Source organism: Rattus norvegicus, chromosome 1 (assembly GCF_021556685.1).
Source record: "Rattus norvegicus strain SHRSP/BbbUtx chromosome 1, alternate assembly SHRSP_T2T, whole genome shotgun sequence".
NCBI lineage: Eukaryota > Metazoa > Chordata > Mammalia > Rodentia > Muridae > Rattus > Rattus norvegicus.
In genome coordinates, this window is record NC_141534.1 from 181,532,583 (window position 1) to 181,553,883 (window position 21,301).

The 21,301-nt window shown below is 39.8% G+C and overlaps 1 protein-coding gene across 8 annotated transcripts in view; it reads left to right on the forward strand.

Moving 5' to 3' along the window:
- Positions 1–4,025: 4,025 nt before the first annotated feature.
- The window catches only part of Pde3b (phosphodiesterase 3B), a 155,514-nt gene continuing 138,238 nt past the window's right edge, over positions 4,026–21,301 (forward strand). For 4 of the 8 annotated variants that reach the window (XM_087551579.1, XM_087551580.1, XM_087551582.1 and 1 more), the window contains exons 1-2: positions 4,026–5,247; positions 5,974–6,033. In XM_087551579.1, the coding sequence (XP_087407705.1) occupies positions 4,324–5,247; positions 5,974–6,033 (984 nt within the window). In that variant the 5' untranslated portion in view covers positions 4,026–4,323. 8 annotated transcript variants of the gene reach the window in all.

Genomic DNA, 21,301 nt, shown 5'->3' on the forward strand with positions numbered 1-21,301 from the left:
CCCCCTTCCCCTTTGCCTCTATGAGGGTTCTCCTCCACCTGCCCACTCACTCCTGCCTCACTACCGTAGCAACCCCCTATGCTGGGGCATTGAGCCTCCACAGGACCAAAGGCCTCCTTACCCACTGATGCCAGATAAAGCAACCCCCTGCTACTTATGTAGCTCGAGCCATGGATCCCTCCATGTGTACTCTGGTTGGTGGTTTAGTCCCTGGGAGCTTTGGGGGAGGCTCTGCCAGCAAGCACTTCTTGGCATCAGCAATAGTGTCAGGGTCTTTAATACTGTTCCTACTGTACGTTATCATTTTCAACCATGATTCTCAAATACTCTAAGGCCTCTTACTAACTATTTCACAACCTCTTCCATCATTCTCTCCTTGTCTTCTGTTTTCCCATTCCTCCCACTTTCCCCCTTCCTTTCTCTTGTTTTGGTGATACACTAGGGTCTTCCTATGTAGCCTAGGGTGCCCTAGGACTCCTCATGCCCCTGCCTCCTGGGATAACTGTCATGTATCACCATGCCCAACTTCTCATAGTTGTCAGATTCTCAGTTGTCTTTTGTTTGACAATAAAAATGAGAGTCTCATACCTTGTTCAGTTTTATTTCCTATTCTATTCTACGTATAAGGTTCCATAACTGTAAGGAGGAATAGGTGCAGTAGCCAAGATTTGTTGAAAACAATTTGAAATTACTTCTGAAAAGAAGTAATTTTTGAGAATATTGCTCTAGAAATGGATTTTCTTTACTTTTGGGTTTAAGAGTTAGGAAAAAATTCTATCCCCCCCCCCAAAAAAAAACCAATTAAAAATCCAAGACAAAGTGGTAGGGAATTAGTTACTAGAAGATTTGATGGAAGAGAAAATGGTTGAGACCCAAGCAAGATCTCTTTGTCTTTTGTCTTTACTAAGAACCATTTCTGATGTATCAATGACTAGCACTAGAGAGTTCAGATGCAGAAGGCATTTTACCCGTGAGGTAGACCCTAATGCTGTAATGTTTCAAATGGTGCTTGTAGGGAAACAATGGCTGTAGTAAGCTAACAATCTGTCAATGACAAAAGTGTTCTTAGTGACTAAACTAGTTTTTAGGGTCATTTTTAGGCCCTGAGAATGAAAACATCAGGACAGGTTCCTCCAGAGTTAATGGAAATATTAGTGGCTTATTGGAGTAGGTTCTCCTTTAAGGGATACTGAACAAAATTCTTACCCTTCATATTAAACCACACATGGCAACTCTGGGTATTTGGAACTTGACAAAGGCCCCATTATTAAAAAAACATAATACATAGGGGGATGCATTGCTTCAGAATGACTTGGGAGATGAGCAGTAAGCACCAGGCTTCCATGTCATTGATCAAACTGAAAAGAGAAGATAGTTGAGAGACAGGGATCAAGGCTAATCTGGATAAAACAGGGCCTGGATAGAGATTGCTAAGAGAAGTTGGTGTGTATAGCAGGTCTCTGTCACAACATCTAACAGTCATATATTCTTGAACTTAAAGACGAGAACTAAGGAAATCTATTAGTTGTTTAAATTTGGTAGAATAATTAATTTAACCTCTAAGAAATGCAGCCCAGTAATCTTTGACAAAGACTATAAATATAGAAGGGAGTTATTATAAACATAGCTAGCTCATCCTTTTTGTTAAGTAAACTTCTGATCGTCTTGTCACAATCCTTACATTTTATTTTAGAATTCTCAGGTTCTGGGTTGGTATACAGAGGGATGTGCTCCATCTATGGGTGTTTGGGCTTTTAGACCTACAAAGATTTTGATGACAGACAAAAGATGTTTAAAAAATTGCAAAGTAAAGCAGTTTTGTGAAAGTGGCTTTGACTTCTATTTTCCAGGCAATAGCCCTTTGTATAGACATCTTCATTTATCAAAAAATAAAAATGTGGTTAATTTGAGTGTGTGGGCGCAAATAATACAAGTTGTTTGTATCAATTTGAAAGAAGAACCTTAAAGATACCTCCATGGTTTTGGCATATAGACACTGTAGTTTTTTAAAGCCAGAAGACTTTAAAAGTCATTAAGTTTCATTGATTCTCTTTACAATGGGAAAGAATGAGTTTTTTTAAAAGCCATGACTTAGGGCTGGAGAGATGGCTCAGTGGTTAAGAGCACTGACTGCTCCTCCAGAGGTTCTGTGTTCAAATCCCAGCACCCACATGGTGGCTCACAACCATCTGTAATGGGATCTGATGCCCTCTTCTGGTGTGTCTGAAGACAGCTACAGTGTACTTATATTAAATCAATCAATCGATCAATCAATCAATCAATCAATCTTCAAAAGCCATGACTTGCTTACTATCAGGGAATAAATATCTGGTTGGAACTCAACTCAAGGAATGGTGTCTAGTCCACCAATCCTTTCATTAAAATGTCTATTTTATCTCAGATGACACACTCGGATTTAAAAATAGCAATAGAGTAACTTGAACTTGTTTTATAAGTTATTATTTTAAAACAATTAGCTAAATGGGTATTTTAGTAATGGTGATGTTTGTTTTGTCATGCCGTTCTATACAAATTCTAAATATGTAGGCTAAGTTTCCTATTTAATCTTCAGTTGATTATGCATGTATGCATGTGTGTGTGTGTGTGCATGTGTGATGATTTCTGTGTATGGGATTTAGCTAAAGTGAGTTTCCACTTTTCATGTCTAGCAGAAATGAATTTTTATCATTTAAGACATTTGGGTAACCATTAGAACACTCTATTAAATATTTTTTCTTTATCCAACACATTAAAAAAAACAAGGAAATTCTAGTCTTTTCTCACATTTGTCAAATTCTTGTGTTAATTCTTCAGTGATTTCTATTATGTGTGTGAATTATAACTATATATAAAAATGGTCTGCTTTAGGTCATGGCTGTGGGCTGAGCTTAATTGGTGAAAAATAGGCCTGTTTGTGGGATTTACCACACAGTAAGGTTTCTCATCTCCCTGGAAAAATGTGGAATTAGCTTTTTAAGAAAAGCAGGTCTGTCATGAGGTTGAAGGGGAGTTTTGGTGGAGGGAAACAGTTTACACCTTCTAAGGCAGTTATTACGTTGGATTCCAGGGCAATCCCCTTCGTTTAGCAAAATTCTTTTCTTCAACTTTTAAGTCTGTCTTTGGTAATATCACTTCTACTGTTGTCTTCTCCAGTGTCACCAGTTTCACAGGTCTTTCCCAGAAAATATATAATTGGCTTCTTTCAAGGCCAACACCATTCAAGTTGATGAGTGGTATTAAGACTATGGGACTCCCTTCCCTCCTCTCCCCCCAGAATACTGTTGCACAGAAAAATTCTCTCACTTGGAAAGAACTTTTGGGACAGCAAGTCTATGCTGTGGTGGAGTGACAGGGGTGTGAAGCAGCGCATGTCTGGCAAGGATGCCAAACACAGTGCTGGATATTAGTTCTTAGTCTCACTGAAAAGGAATTCAGGGAGACATGCTTGCTATCAGAGTGCACTCTCCAGGGCCCATCCCCTCTTGAAACCCTGAAGGGATTCAAGGCCTGCTGCTGGGCCCCAAATCTACCTTGGCTTGGAAGCCAGATGTGATTGATAGTGTTGAGTTTCTTCATTTTAGTCTGGCCTCAGTGTTGACTGAGCCTCCCCCTTCACATCTCCATTCACACAGTCTGAGGGCACACCATGAGCCCACTCTCACCTCACTAGGCACTGCCCTTGGGGTCCAGAGCTCATCGCTCTGTGGCAGTCCCGGGGGGGGGGGGTACGTCATCCAACTTCAGCAGTCGAGCTCTCCGTGGCCACAGGGCGCTCCCCCAGGTGTCCGAGTCTGGGAGCCAGACGCGATGGCTGTCTCACTGGAGGGACCAAACGGGCCGCGGGCACGCGCTCACCCGCGGGGTCCCGGATGCGCATCCTGACGCGGGCGGCTGCCGCCCGAGAGGCGTCAAGCCGAGTCACAGGAGCGCGCGGGGCCGCCGGCGGGGCGCGCGCCCGGCAGGGGCAGCCGCGGGGGAGGAGCGCCCGATCGCGCGCCCAACGGACCAGGCTGCGGCCGTGAGGTAACTGTTGCAGCGCGCGGGAGCTGGGAGGCGACGCAGCCGTCTCCCGTCCCGAGCCGTGCCTGAGGGGAAAGGGAAAAGGCGTCCGCGGCAGCCGGCCCTGGGACACCGAGAATCCCCTCTCGCCGCTCTCCACTGCGGGCATGAGGCGGACGCCGCCGCCCCTCAGCCCGCGCGCCGGGGATCCGGGGCGGCGGCGGCGGCAGGCGCAGCCGTGACCGCTCTGCGAAGCTCGGGGCGCCCGGAACGGGGAGGGCGCGGGGTCGGCGAGCGCCAGCGGCCTCCCGGCAGCCCGGGGCTATGAGGAAGGACGAGCGCGAGCGGGACACGCCAGCCATGAGGTCCCCGCCGCCGCCGCCGCCGCCGGCCACGGCCGCCTCGCCCCCCGAGAGCCTGCGCAACGGCTACGTGAAGAGCTGCGTGAGCCCGCTGCGGCAGGACCCTCCGCGCAGCTTCTTCTTCCACCTCTGCCGCTTCTGCAACGTGGAGCCGCCGGCGGCCTCGCTCCGCGCCGGGGCACGCCTCTCGCTCGCCGCTCTGGCCGCCTTTGTCCTGGCCGCGCTGCTGGGCGCGGGGCCCGAGCGCTGGGCGGCCGCGGCGACCGGGCTTCGGACGCTGCTGAGCGCTTGCTCGCTCAGCCTCAGCCCGCTCTTCAGCATCGCCTGTGCCTTCTTCTTCCTCACCTGCTTCCTGACGCGCGCGCAGCGCGGCCCGGACCGCGGCGCCGGCTCCTGGTGGCTGCTGGCGCTGCCTGCCTGCTGCTACCTGGGCGACTTCGCGGCGTGGCAGTGGTGGTCGTGGCTGCGCGGGGAGCCGGCGGCGGCGGCGGCCGGCCGGCTCTGCCTGGTGCTGAGCTGCGTGGGGCTGCTGACGCTCGCGCCTCGCGTGAGGCTGCGGCACGGAGTCCTGGTGCTGCTCTTCGCCGGCCTGGTGTGGTGGGTGTCCTTCTCCGGCCTCGGGGCTCTGCCGCCCGCGCTCAGGCCTCTGCTGTCGTGCCTGGTCGGGGGCGCGGGATGCCTGCTAGCCCTGGGCTTGGACCACTTCTTTCACGTCCGGGGAGCCTCACCTCCCCCGCGCTCGGCGAGTACCGCGGATGAAAAAGTGCCTGTGATCAGACCCCGGAGGAGGTCCAGCTGCGTGTCGCTGGGAGAAAGCGCGGCCGGTTACTATGGCAGTGGCAAGATGTTCAGGAGACCGTCGTTGCCTTGTATTTCTCGAGAACAGGTAGGGTTCTTGGGCGGGCATGGGTCTGGTAAGGGGAGAGCGGGGTGGACGAGAGGAGCGCGGGGTGGACCGCTTGCGTTGTCTCCGGAGCAGGAGCGCAGCTGCTAAAGAACCTGGGCTCTCTCTGCAGAAAGCAAGGGGCAGGAACCTGTGTTCTGGCTGGAAAGGCTGCCCCAGGACAAGGGACTCTTCCAAAAAAGCAGAAACCAGTGGCCTTTTACCATGAGTGGAAAGGAAATCATTCACCCTCTGACTCGGCTTATGCAGAGTTTTCAAGAATGAGGTGACCGACTTGAGGTTGACTGCTCCCACTTTGGACATACTAAGCTCCTACAAATAGCATTTTGGTACAAATTATCTGTTTGCTATTAAAATGAGGATGCCTGACTGGAGTTGACAAGCCGCCTTTAGAATACGAGTGTGCATGCAGATTTTTCAACAGCACAGGCTCCTCAGGAGTGGTGATGTGGGAGGACAAATGAGTATTTTCATAATTTAAAGAACAGAAATGAGCTTTAGAATTGAGACTTGGTTTAGATGAATAGACAGCAGTATACACCAATATAATTAAAAATGTTTTTACAGACTAACTCATGGGCTGTGTATTTCTTGCATAATTAGGAGAAAGTTTTAGCAATTTAACCTTTAAACTTAGTAATGTGTGGAAAGATGCCCAAAACATTTCCTCCACCAACCCCCACAGGCTTTCATATTTTGTTTTTGAAGGCATTGAAATCATCTCGAGGGAATGAACTTGTATCTGGATTGCATTGGGAAGTCCACCTGGTCTGTACCACCAAGAGATCCTTTAAAGTATAGCTGGTATATTGAGCATTTACCGAATGCAGACCCTTTATGTTTATTGTGTCAGATCTTTTCCACGAACTGTGTTTGGTTGGGTAACATTAACATTGGTTTAGACATGCACGTGTTCAGGCAGACAGAAGATCTAGGGCCAAAAAAAGTGGCAGTGTTAGGGTCTGAGTAGAGTTTTCAGTTCACAGAGGTGTGTTCTTTGCAACTTAGAGGGTAACTGTAGGAACTTTGTGGAGGATTGTATATCCTTAGGTGTAAGATTTTGCTGATTAGTGATATTTTTTCATAATGTGACCCAGACGACAGGAAACAAAAGTTTCTTGTCCTTAACACTTTTGAGGCACTGGTCTCTCTGTCTCTTGTGTTCCCTTCAAAATAATCTGTGACTCACTACATTGATTTTTATGGCCTACAAAACACTGATCTGTATATAGTAGTATGAAGTATATACTCACGAGGAAACATTTTCCTGCTATTTTTCTTTTCTCTTTTGAGACAGGGTCTTGCTGTATATTCTTGTCTGGCTATCTTGGGTGGACCTTGACCTGGAGGGTCTTCCTGTCTCCTGCTCCTGAATGTACCACTTTGCCCTGCTTTAGAGGCCATTCTTATGCTCCCTTATTATTTGGCCAGATGCTAGAAAAAAACAAACAAACCAGTTACAGTTACACCCCCTACCCAGTTTACTGCCAGCAGTAATAGACAATGTTTACAAAAATGTCTATCAAGTGAAAACTTGTTAATAGAAGATTTGCTATCAGCTGGTATCAGCTATTTTCATAGATTGGAATAAAAGTCAATTTTATGTGACTAGATTGCATTTTTAATATTGGGAAAGCCCTTTAGCATAATTTTGCTGACTTGGTAGAGGGTTTTCAGGGAAGCATTACAATTTAAATATTTTGGTTGCAATCTATTAATTAGTTATGAACAGTTAGGTCTATTGTAAATTGAAAAATTCTAGTCTTCTTTTCCTAGTGAGGTTTTCTTGCTATCAAAGCAACTTTTCCTTGCTATCTTTTTTCCTTGCAACTTTTCATTTTTCTTGCTATCAAAGCACTTTAAGTGCAGTATTATTCCAGGTAATGTCACTTATTTGTACTGGAAGAAAATACAATTTATGTTTGTAAAGACAGCAGCAGCATATTTTCCTAGAATAGAAAATCCTTACTCAGATTCTACTCTTATGTTAGAAACACTTGAGCATCTTAAAGTATATGCTAATAGTTCAGAGGCGTGTACACAGTTATTTACTGTTTAGTGCTCTGAAATGACACCATTTGGGCATTTCTAGGTAAAGATATATTTAACTCAGCAAAGAGTATAGTACAAGAATTTTTTTGTTGATGCTGTTTGTTGTAATTTAACACAGAAGATTTGTACTATGTTAGAAAGGATGGGTATTATCTTAGAAAGTTAAGAAATCAGTTCTTTTATGGAAATAGAAGATTAAGTGGCCTTCTAATTGTTGAAGTGTTGTATATGATAATTGTAAAAACATTTACAAGTGACAAGACTTTAGGTCAAACTTGACATAAGAGAAACTCCTATGGATTCAGAGGCAGAGAGCTTAAAGGATCAAATCTTGGCCTACATGTTTAACTTTGGACACATCAGTGAACTCCTCTGTGTCTATGTACTTGTAACTGATTTCATTCAGCAATTTTATGCTTCCTTTAGTATATAAAGAAAGGCATCATGGAGTCACAAATGAATAATTTATTCATTAATAGTTTTATTTTAATGTTGAAGATTACTGCTGCTATCCTATGCATTTTTCAGAGTGTGATTGGGGAAAATGAACTTATTTACAATTTTTTGAAGAAAATATTATTTTAAAAAAGTGGATTTGCAGAGTTGGGGATTTAGCTCAGTGGTAGAGTGCTTGCAAGGCCCTGGGTTCGGTCCCCAGCTCCAAAAAAAAGAAAAGAAAAGAAAAAGTTGATTTGTTTTTGTGATAAAATTGTTGAAATATTTTATGGAATTTAAATGTCTTAACATCTTTGAAAATACTTGAATATGCAAATCAACATAAATGTTCTTTTTTACATGAGAATAGAGTTAGAGTAATTTTTGACTTTTAAAATATTATATTAGGTAACATACTAAAATAATGTCATGATTATAAAATATTTATACATTATATTTATAATATTTAAATATTGTATATATGTCAGTTAATTAAGGCCTTCTTTTCAAAACATACCTAGGGATTTAAGATTAAAATCTAATTCCTGGGGTTGGGGATTTAGCTCAGTGGTAGAGTGCTTGCCTAGCAAGCGCAAGGCCCTGGGTTCGGTCCTCAGCTCCGGGGGAAAAAAAAAAGAGAAAAAAAGAAAAAAAATCTAATTCCTTCTGAATTTTTTTGTTTTGTTTTGTTCTGTGGGCTAATGAAAGAAGCAGTAAGTTTACAGTGTGCCAGGAGCAGCCTGGAATTAAGAGGAAAATCAATTGTCTATGAAAGCTACGACAGAATTATACTATATTTCTATTCCATTTCTACTGTATATTTTACAGTGTACCGGTTAGCTTTGCAACACTGTCATTACCTGTGTGATTACTTACACGTGAGGTTTGGAAAAATGGAAGTTGGTATGTTATTTTTCTATACCTAGAATACCAAGTGCTTTCTAAATGGTTAGGTAAATATTTAAAACTCCTGTGGCCTTCATGATCATAAATACTATTTAAAGTGTTAATTTTATTTGAAAAAAAGTGCACATATGTAATGTGAAGACTTTAAAAAAAAAAGAGATTTTAAAGTGTGATTATTTAATGCCCTCAAGTAATTTGCAAGGCAACCCCAGTTTTTAAAAATAATATTGTAATAGTTTTGAAATTTATTTCATAGCTCTAGTGAGCATTTTAGTCTTTGGTTGAAATTTGTTAGTAATAACAGCCTACATAACAGTTTTTCTTTTGTTTCTGTAGGGTGTATGCTGCCACCAGGTATCTGTCAAGAAAACAAAGTTGGCTAGGCTCCTCATACTGTTAAATACTCGGTGGCTTTTATCATACCTAAGCTAAAACTCATGCCCTTGGTTGCTGCCTACAAAGACCTTTGTAAGCTGCTTGTAATCCTTTTCATTTTTGTTTTAAATTTATTATTATGAATTTATTATTCAACTTTTAGTATTTGTGGATTGCCCTCCATGTGTACCTTTTCCCTCTGCCTTTACAAATCATAATAGTTGAGTTCTCCTTTTAGAAATAAATAGGATTAAAATATTTGGAGAGACAACTAGTACTATATATGTAAGTGGAGAATAGATCTCTACTGTTGCAGAGTTGATCACATTTAAGAATAAAAGTTGGCTATGTGACAGAATATTTTAATTTTATTGGATAGTAACATTTCTGTAACATGTTTTCACAATGAGTGAAAGGCACCCACAAGTAAAGCTGTGAAGTTTGTTTTCATTGTTCTGAGGCTGACTTCCCCAGTGAAGTAATTTTCTTCCCCCTTTCCTTTTCATTGGGTCAGCCTATTTCCCTAGCACACACTCTAGGCTTTCTGCATCCCTTCCAGATCAGGGAGAATCTGCACATGCTGAAAAGCTTATTTTAGTGTAAATGTTAGTATAGATGGCATAGGAGAAATTTAGAGTTTAGTTGGAATCTTATTACCTAAGGTGAGGAACTGAATCTTAGAAGAATGAAAAGATTGGGTTCAAGTTATGCTGTAAGATAACTGTGAAAATGAGGCCTAGAACTTGTCTTATTTCTACTCCACCTATACTTTCCACAAAGAGCCCATCTACCTGTAGTCAGTTTTCTAAAGTTGCTGTATTTACTTCTCCAGGTAGTTTCTATCATGTGATAAAGAACAATGTCCTTAGTTATACAATGTGAGGAGAACTAATGGGAGAGATGGGAGGGAGAATTAGGTGGGGTCTTGAAAATCAGAGTCCATGATAATATTGAAGATGAAATTTATGTTATGTATCTGACTTGTGAGGATGCAGCTAGTCTCAGGTTCAGGTGCCATCAAGGCCAGCTTTATACTATGTCTTGGAAAAAGAGGGGAGATGAAGAGAGTAGAAAGAATAGAAGCGAACTGACCAGCCTGCTGTGCCAGAGGCATTTCATTTAAACAAAACAAACTGATCCACGGTGATAGCTCAACAAAGCTTTGTGGAGCTGGAGTCTGTCTGTGGGCAGTTCTGACAGTTTATAACACAGCTGGCGTTCCCTTGCTACGCACAAGCAGATCCAGGCTAACTGAGATGTTGGTTAGAAGCCAGTTATTTTGGTAGACCTTGGGTCAGAGTCTGTTTCTCCCAGTAATTTTTTTAATACCTCTTTCTGTAACCTAGAACTTCCTTACCAGCATTAATTTTTCGGAGGTATTCTCCATCTTTATAGGTTTCTTTTCTTTGATCACTTATATGTTTGGCTAGTTCTTTATCACACATTTCATACAACTCACATTCAGCATATCTTAAATATATTTAATTATAATTGAAATTTTAAAGGAGAAATGTCTTTCACAAAGGACTCTATATATCTGTATATTTAAATGGTTTAAGGGAAACCAGACCAGACCCGACCAGACAGATAATATAGTTGTTGCTTGGTTCCTTTGAAAGCTCTTTGTTCCCCATCTTCTCTTTCATCAAATTTTTCTCCCTCAGGCATTACTCACATTCTGTTCACTCCCTTGCTTAACTTTATAACCCTTTATGAATGTGCATCTAAATAATATCAGTAATTTTGCTTGCTTTTTAACTTTAGATAAATAGAAACAGACTACATGCATTTATCTTTAACCTTGCATTGTGCTTGGCAATTTCTGAGATACGTTCATGTTGAAGTGGATAGTTGTAGTTTATTTTTCAGTATTGTGCATTATTTCATTTTCAGGACATAGTAAATTTATCTATTTTATCGTTTATAGACTCTTGGGTGTTTTAAAGTTTTTTGCTATTATGAATAGTGATTTTATGAAAATTCTTGTTAATATCTCCTGTTAAAAATATATGCATATAGATGTAGTAGAATTTGTGGGTTGCACGGTGTGCTCATTCAGCTTTACTCTGTAAGCAGAATAATAGTATCCCAAAGATACCTGTGTTCTAACCCCTCGAGCCTCTGTTACCTAATATACATAGCAGAGGGGACTTTACAGGCCAAGTTAGGAATTTTGAAATGGGGAGCTGATCCAGGATTGTCTGAGTTGGCCCACTGGACACGCAGCTCCTTACAAAGGAGAGTAGAGATGGAAGAGGTCAGAGAAGATGGGGCAGTGGGCATGGCGCTGGGGTTAGGTTTCAGCTAGTCTGCCTCTGTTAGCTCTGATGTTTTAAGAGTCAGAAGCCAGGGAAAGCTACCCGGGGAAAGAAGCTGGAGAAGGCAAAGGGCAGATTTCCTTGGAAAGTAGTGAATCCCTGCCAACCTCTTCAGTTAGGTCAGTGAGACATGTAGTCAGCCAGATTTTCTTCCTGTATAGCTGTGATACAGTTGCCTTGTTTATGTCTTCTAGTATATTTTGTTACTGGAACGAACTAGTTTGCTAGAGCTGTAGCAATGAAGCACCATAGACTTGGTGATTTTAAGAATTTAAATAGACCTAACATTTCTTGAGGCTAGAAGATGAAGATCAAGATACCTCCAGGCTTTATAACATATTTATGACTTGACATTTTGGATAAGTCAAGCCTTGAAGATTCTAAAATGATGAGTACAAAGTATTTCAAGGAGATAACATGCTCATAATAGAAGATATATAAAAGTTACAATTTGCTGTGGTAACTGATGTAATAGGTATGAACTAGGTATCATGAGACTGTCATGCAAGGGACAGCCAACCCTCTGCACAGATTAGGAAGCCTTCAGGACGTATGCAACAACTGAGCTTAAATTTCAAAGGAAGGTACTTGATATAATGCAAATATAAGTGAATTAAAATTTGTATTATGCTTTTACAAGGAAGTTTTAAAAGTCTCCATTCTAAATATAAAAATAAGTGAATTTTTTTCATCAACCTAGATTCTGAAAAGTCATATAAGGTAGACCCTTAGGAAATCAGGTAAGAATGTTGTTTATTCAGTAGCTAGTCAAAACTAACAACCAAAATAGATACTTAAGTTCTCCACCAGAAGTGCTAAGGACAATTAACAATGTAATAATAGAAAAATAAAATGTGGATACAGAAAATGTGGTATATCTATACAATGGAGTACTACTCAGGAACCAAAAGTTATGATTTCATGAAATTCATAGGCAAATGGATGGAACTAGAAAATGTCATCCTGAGTGAGGAAATCCAATCACACAAAAAATCCCAAACAACCAAAAACAAACCACACATACATGATATGCACTCACTGATAAGTGGATATTAGCCCAAAAGCACAGATTACCCAAGATACAATCCACAGACCACATGAAGCTCAAGACGGATGACCAAAGTGCAGATGCTTCAGTCCTTTCTTAAAAAAGGGAATACAAATATTCATAGGAGGAGATATGGAGACAAAGTTTGGAGCAGAGACTGAAGGAATGGCCTGCCCCACCTAGGGATATAGCCCCCCCCACATATATACATATATATGTACACACACACACACACACACACACACACACACACACACACACACACACACACACAGAGCTGCCAAACCTAGACAATATTGATGAAGCCAAGAAGTACATGCTGATAGGAGCCTGATATAGCTGTCTTCTGAGGGGCCCAACCAGAGCATGACAAATACAGAGGCGAATGCTAGCAACAAACCATTGAACTGAAAACGGGGTCCCCATTGGAGGAGTTAGAGAAAGGTTTGAAGGAGCTAAAGGGGTTTGCAATCCCGTAAGAACAACAGTACCAACTAACCAGAACTCCTAGGGACTAAACCACTACCCAAAGAGTACATGTGGACAGACTCATGGCTCCAGCTGCATATGTAGCAGAGGATGGCCTTGTTGGGCACCAATGGGAAGAGAAACCCTTGGTCCTGCCAAGGCTGGACCCCCAGTGTAGGGGAATATCAGGACCAGAAGGTGGGTGGTTGAGGAGGGGGAACATTCTCACAGAAGAAGGGGGAGAGTAGGTGGAATACAGGGCTTATGGATGGGAAACCAGGAAAGGGAATAACATTTGAAATGTGAATAAAAAATATCAATTAAAAAAAAAGAAAGAAAAGTGACCAAAAAAAAGAAATGCTAACATCAATAATGATGTGATAATATTATAACAATATTATATTAATAATATTATTACATATATTTTAATTTGTTAATAATATAATATATCATAGCAATATTATAACAATAATAGAAGCAATAAATTTTACACAGGCTTAGAGAAGAGATTATTATAATATGATAGAACAACTATAAAGTGCTTAACAATGCTGTGAACTAAGCAAGTATTGGGCCCTGTAAGTTGAAGAGACTGGAGAGATAGCTTAGTCATTAAAGTGCTTGCTGCAAGAGCATTAGGACCTGGGTTTCATATCCAGAACTCATTTAAAGAGCCTGATTATGGACATGAATGTTTATGATACCATTGCTGTGGATGTGAAGGCAGGAGGATCCCTAGGGCTTTCTGTTCAGCCAATCTAGCCTGACTGATGACTCGGTGAACTTCAAGGTAACAAGACGCCATATAAAGTAGGAAGTGGATGATGTTTTTGAGACAGCAGAGGTTGTACTCGTGTTTGCAGAGCACACACCTGTACCCCTGTACATACACACAAGCACACATTAAAAAACTATCAGTTGACATAAACTAGAAGTCAAACATTTAAAAATACCTTTGGTAAAAATTTGTACAACTTCAGTGGCATGATAAGAAAATACTAGGACGGGATATATGACTTAATTGTAGAGCAATTGCCTTCTATACTTGAGCTCCCCGTTTGCACTCTAGCCCTACCAAAATGAAAAAAAAAAAAAAACAAAAACAAAATCCATAAGACTTAAGTTATCCCCAAATAAATCAAAGTAGGAAGCCTTTGAAGTTATCAGACATTGAAGTCAGCTTTCACTTGAAGAGTTTCTACCATCTTCAAAGACCTTAGATGTTAACTTTTGCTATGTGTGCTCTGCTAGAATACAGAGCTTAGGTCTGCTGAAAGGGAGAAATCCAGTAGAAAAACCTCTGTAAAAAGCTAAAACCTTTAAAAATGTTACTTGTAGTTTAGAGGTCTGGTGGGGTGGGTGGAGTAGGGACATCCTTTTGGAGATGGGGACTGCAGGGGGGTGTTGGAGAGGAGGTATGGGATATGGAACAGTCAGAGGGTAGACTGGGAGGGGCATAAAATCTGGAGTGTAAAAAAAAAAGAAAAAAATAATTAAAAATTGTTACTCGTTCCAGTGTAAATGTATGTAAATTAAATATGGTCAAGATTGGATTCCTAGCTTGATCTTAGCACAAGGGAGTCAAGAAGGGTTAAATAAGTTTCCTCTGAAGATATATAATCACAAGACGGCTTCAATTGTGTGTGTCTCTGTACAAACGTATTCATTTTTAAACTTAGTTTGAAGTCACATATACATGCTTTTATAATCAGTTATTTTTGTGTGTGTGTGCAATTCATTCACAGTAAGTGCATTCACTTAGCTGTATAGGCATCAACCACCATTTATCTATAGAATGATTTTTACCTTCCAAAACTGAGTAGTATCCCCTACCTGCTAAACTAATAGCTTTCTGGTCCTTTATTTTCTCAGGTCCCCAGCAACCACCATTTTCCTTGATATCTCTGGATTTGATTACTCTAGGAACTTCAGATAAATTTAGTGAATAATAGTTCTCCATTTGTGACTGGCTATTTCACTTAGCATAAATGATTTAAGTATATATATGTTGCAACATGTCTTAGAATTTCCTTTATGAGACTAAATAATATTCTAAATATATGCCTACTTTATTTAATAAATTCATTTGGGGGTATGTACTAGATTATCATGCTTACACCTTCTAGTTATTGTGAATAATACAGTGTTTTTAAATGTGGTTGCTTGGGTTTCTGTCATTAGTTCTTTAGGGAATATTCTCAGAAGTAGAACTACTGAATTCTATCTACAATGCTATTTTATATTATTTTTTCTGTGTTATTTATATGATTATTTTTAAAGTTTGTTTTTTGAATTACAGGCAGGTAGCTAGAATTGGAGTAGGTTAGCTTATTAGGTAATGATTTGGGCATTAGGAAATGTTCAAGGGAAGACTAAATAATGTTTTAAGGTGTATACATGCTTCAAATGGACAGGAATTAGACAAATGTCAGATCCTCTGGGACTGAAGTTATGTGGTGCTGGGAGTTGAACCTTAGTCCTCTGGAAGAGTAGCCAGTGCTCTTAACTGCTGACCCATATCTCCAGCTCCTGGCAAAAATCTTGAGATAACCTCCCAACTACAATAGTCTATCACTTTATTCTCCAAGTCTATGAAAATTGAAGCTTATGGATCATGTTTGATTTCCTTTTCCTTATTTCTCCTTGTACTTCCTGATAAACTATTCCTGACCTTCTCCCAACAATACAGTTTAAATGTCATCTTTCTTTTATTTGTTTTTTGAGATAGAGTTTATGTAGTCTAGACTGGCCTTGAACTTGATAATGTAGCCAAGGATGATCTTGCATTTCTGGTCCTCTTGCCTCTACCCACCAAGTTCTGGAATAATATCTATGTCTATCTTTCTTGTGTTTAACAGTATTTATTGTGCATGGGAAATGTGCCAAGCTTTGTTCCATGTAAGTTTCTGCTTTAGTAGCATGTTAAAAACTCTGGGAAAAGCACAGAGAGATAACTTGAGGCAGTTTGGCTACTGTGATGTGTGGAGAAAATAGAGCATAATAGTGGACAAAGAAACACTAAGGCCTGGACGTGTGGAGGTATAGGTGTGTCGTTTTCAAGTATAACTGTCAGGGAAAGCCTCTCTGAAGGGGTGGTGTTTTAACTGACACATGAATGTTGATCAGGAGCTGTCATGTGGGGGAAACACCCAGCTGGGCAGAAGACTAGCAAAGGCAAAGACTTCATGGGGGAAATAGCTTGGCATGCTTTGGTGTTAGAAAGAAAACCTGAGTGTCTAGGGAGCGCAGGAGAGGTAAGAGTAAATCTCAGAGTGCCTTGTAGACCAAGTTAGTATTTGAATTTCATTATAATTGAATCCTAATGAGAAGTCACAAGACCATTTATGATACAATTTATATTTTAGAAAAGCTGTTCTGGCATATTTATGGGCTGTTGACAGAGAGCAGCTATAATGAAAGTGGCAAGATAGGAGACTGTTGCAGTTGTCCAAGTGAGAGATAAGTGGCTTGAACTATCTCAGGTAATTTTTCTTTTCTACCTTTTTCTCTGTATATCAATATGTAGATAGACTCTTCTTGTGAAATATTGTGCATTTTAGAAATAGTGCTTAAAAATAGTTTTCCTTTGCAGTTTTAGTTAGGTATGCAACTATTGTCACCGTTAGATTTTGTGGTTTCTTTTTTTTTTTTCTTCCTTTTTTTTTTCGGAGCTGAGGACCGAACCCAGGGCCTTGTGCTTTCTAGGTAAGCGCTCTACCACTGAGCTAAATCCCCAACCCCAGATTTATGGTTTTTTAAGGATAGGTTAAAAGTCTTATTCTTCCTAATTTATTACTATTATCATTGTAAGTATCACAAAGTTACTAATTTGGTGTTTGTACTGGTTAGTTGTTTTTGTCAACTTCATAAGGATTTTTAAAGCTGGGCCCAACTTGGGGATGGCTCATGTGCAATTCTGGACAAGAATTCTGTGTCTGGAGCCCATGCCTTAAAAGAGCATATGTGGACTTAAAATAGTACAAAGTGAGAACCTTTCTGAAAGTTATCCTTTGAGCATCACATGTGCACATGGTACATGAGAAACCTGTACCCTTACATATATAATAAGTAATTAAGAAAATAAAAATCCCCATATGTAAGCTTAGAATGTTTTATTGATTCCTCTGGTAACATGATACTTTTATTAAATCCAACCAAAATATCTCCCAGATATCCTTTTTGCTAACAGGTGTGTAAATGAATAAGGTGTGCTGAAAAAATGGTGATTGGTAAGTTACAAATATTAAAGTGCATTTTAACTCGTGATATGTTTCCTGGGATCTAACTCCATGGCAAGTTTATCTATGTATCTGTACTCAGAAACAGCAAAAGAATATCCGGATAGATTCAAGAATATAGAGTAGTTGCTGAAGGAATGCTCAAACTTAATCCATTGTAGAGGAATTTTAATGTAGCAATATGGGTGCTCTGATCATATCCAGAGACCTTCTAAGTCTATGCAATCTGGCTGGAATGTAGATATGCCACAACACCTTTACCTCCCCTGGCTGGAATACAGGCATGCCTGTAGCATACACCTTTAAGGAAAAATTAGTTTGTAGAAGGAAGCAGCCATGATTGAAAGTGACATCTAATTGAGGGACAGACAAAGTAATGAATCAGAGAAAGATCTGACAGAATGAATCAGAGATAGGATATGCCTAACTCTCACATGAACAGCACAGGAAAGAGAAGCTATTTAAGAGCACCTCAGGGAGAGAGAGAGTGAGTCAGTTGGGAGTCAGGGCAGTGAGTGCAGTGCAGTGGAATTGAGGCAGTTAAAGCCAGAGAATAAGAAGTAGCTATAAGACAAGAACAGATTGCCAGAGTTAGTTTGAAGCCAAGCAGAACAATTCAGTGAGAACTGAGAGAAGCCAGAGTGAATCATTCAGCTTGGAGAGGAATTTGAGCCAGATCATCTGAGTTGAACCAGCCAGCTGGAGCTTGGAAGGAACTAGAAAGGGTGGGCTTATTCAGCAGTGAGCCTCTGAGATGGCAACTACACCAGGCAGATAAAGGTCACATTTATATTTGGCATCTAACATGGGGCCTGAACCCACAACTCTGAGATTAAGAATCTCATGTTATACCCACTGAGCTTAAAAGCCACATTTACAATTCATAAATTGAACTATGATGAGATTAAGGAGCTATGAAAAACATAACTCTGGAATTCCCACTTTTTCTACTTTCATTTGTTTAATAAGCATTTACTTTGCCTGTTTTTTTCAATGGTCAGGTGGATTTACTCTTCAGTTTATTAGTATCTTTAAATTCTGATTAGAAAGATAAAATATATGCTATTTAGAGTTACTAGTCAGCATTTTTTCAAGTTACTATATAATTTATTAGATAATACAAAATTTATAATTTTAAATATATATTAATTTAATATATTAATGCAAATTCATAAGAAACATTTCCACCAAAATCTGCACTCAGTTTTGTTGCTATGTAAATAACTGGAAAGTATGTGTCTAAATTATGCTCTTTATGGTGCTGGAGCGATGGCTCAGTGGTTAAGAGCACTGACTTCCAGAGGTCCTGAGTTCAAGTCCCAACAACCACATGGTGGCTCACAACCATCTGTAATGAGATCTGATGCCCTCTTCTGGTGTGTCTGAAGACAGCTACAGTGTACCTATATACATAAAATAAATAAATATTTAAAAATATACTCTTTCTCTTAAAGAAATTAAAAATTTCACTTTCACTTGTTTTTCACTATAGGGAAACATGAGTGTTTTCAAGAAATTATGTTTTTTAAAACTTGTGACTGCTTTTTCAGTCTCAAGCAGTCCGTTGATTGTTTACATGTGATGTCCTCAGGAAGTCAGAGTTGCATGCTTCCATGCTAATTGAAAAATGGACTCTGAATCCTGGCAACTGAAACCAATAGAAGTACGTCACTACCTGTGTCTCCGTGCTGACGCTGTGTCAGCAGTTTGTCTTGTTTAATTGGGAACTCCTTCGGTTGTGTGTTTACAATGGGGTCTTTCAGGGGAACATGTCTGCTTGACTATGTACTGTGTATGTCTGAGTATCTTCTCCATACACACTTTAAGCTCTGTTATACGGGCCTATTTATTGTTTAGTATTGATGTTTAGTTTTATTTATTTCTTTATCAAGAACACACTCCTGTTCCTCTTTGCTAGCTAGCAGTAGGCTGTGTTTCTAATGATGCATCTTTGTGTAGGGCACTGAATATGATTCTGGAAAAATTGTTAAACTTGTTATACATGACTGATAAGCTATGTGATTTATTTTTAAGGAAGTTTAAGATTTTAGAGATGGAATAATTTGAGTTTGGCTTGAGTTTGTGCCCTCTTAATGTTATTAACTGCTCATTTAAAACTTAACATTGAACGTTTAAGTGAAGTTGAGAGTATTTCAAATGTTACACGATTGGTTTTTGTTGTTTTTATTTCTTGTCTAGGTAGAAAAGGCCAATGAGCAGTTGGAAATAGTGTGAGACGAGAGATATACCTTGTTATTTAGTATACTTTATTGACAGCTGTGTGTCCCAAGGATTTTGGCCTTAGAATTGATGCAGAATACAAGCTAACCATCTTTTTTTCTGTAAAGTTGTAGTACAGTCACTAGATCCTAGAAAGAAAGATGGTTTGTTTGGAAAGTTATGGTTGACATTTAAGAATGGGTGAGTTTAAAAAATTTAAAAGAATTTGAAATAATTTTAATTTTTATCTCCATGGCATGTAATATTGGAGTGAGTTTTAGGCAGTTTGGGAATCCAGCTGAAGGGAAGTTGAGTTTGGGGTTTACACTTCATTTAGGTGGCACGCGCTTACATGTTTTTCTCTTGCTATTTCCTAGTACATATACATTTCCACTAGCCATGGAGCAATATCCTCACAAGGCCACAAAGTCAAAAATATGTTTAAAATGCACTGTAATCTGCTTAACCATCATAGTTCAGTTGAGCCTTAAGTATGCCTAAACACTCCATTAATCTACAGCTGGATACAATCGTCTAACAATAAAGCCTGTTTGAAGGTAAAGTATGCAGTATCTTCTGTAATTTATTGAATACTGTACTGAAGGTGAAAAACGTTGGCTGTGTGAATTCAGGAGACACATGTGGGCATTTCGTAGACAAGAAGCCACGAAACAATGTCCTGAAACAGCTAGTAATTTTAGTACAAACAGTGCAGTGGCTGTTTGTTTTTGATTCTGACAACTAGGAGTTATAGTTCACTACTGCTATCCTTTGTTGTGAAAGTGTATCTTAAAGAACTGTATTACAGCTTGAATAATGGTGAAAATTCAGGACTCAAAAGTATGGTTTCTCTTGGATTCATTATCGTTTCACACCATTACAACACTGAGCCCTATGTGTTGAACCTTTGATCTTAGAGTGTTTTCATAGCATGACATCTGGAGACCTTCTCGTACCTGCTCTGCTGCCTCATAGTTAGGATGCAGTGATGCAAGGCCAGAGGTCTTAGGGTGATGAAGCTGTTGTGCATTGTCTGGCACTAGAAGAATGTGGTAGAGGCAAATGTGAAAGAAATCGAGCTAGAAGCCAGTCTGGGAAAACTTTTGGTTTGTTATCGTACAAATAAAAGGGACAATTTGAGTTTCCCTAAATTTCTATATGTGTGTGTGTGTATTCCAAACTGTATTTTCTAAAATTAATGTTTTTTTTTCTTTTTTTCGGAGCTGGGGACCGAACCCAGGGCCTTGTGCTTGCTAGGCAAGCGCTCTACCACTGAGCTAAATCCCAACCCCAAAATTAATGTTTTTTAAAAATTTATTTTTTATAGAATATCTGTGATAGTCTTACCAGATAATGAGTGCTCACAAAAGATATGCAATAAAATCCAATAAAATGTAGAGGCAATAAATAGAAGAGTCTGGGGGATATTGATAAAAAGTCCTTTTTTATGTTTTGTGATGCTGTGACTCTTTCTTCAGTGTAGAGTGCTTTTACCCTTGTACCTAGTTTTGACTTGTAACTTTTTCCTGTGAGGTAGTCTCTCTGAACTTACAATGCTCAAGTTCAGCTAAGTAGAGTGTATCATACCAACAGCTGTATGAGTCTTCATTGTAGCTGTATTTATTACTGACTCCGCAAATGAAAACCCGTCAAATGTCCATAAACTAAAGCATGAATAAAGAAGGTGGCTTATTAATGCCACAGAATACCACAGAGAAATAAGATGAACTAGTGACACAATGTTAACACATTTTATAGACACTGTTTTTAGAAAACAACAGATCTAAAAGATGATGTATTACATAATTCAACTCATGAAATTCAAAAAGTGGGAAACACAGAAATCAAAATAGTTACAACTATCTAGACAGTAATGACTAAGAGTGAATAACAGTTTCTTCTGACGTGTTAGGAATTAGGTATTTCTAGACTTAGGTGGTAACTGTAAGTATATGCCTATGAAAATATTCAAGAAT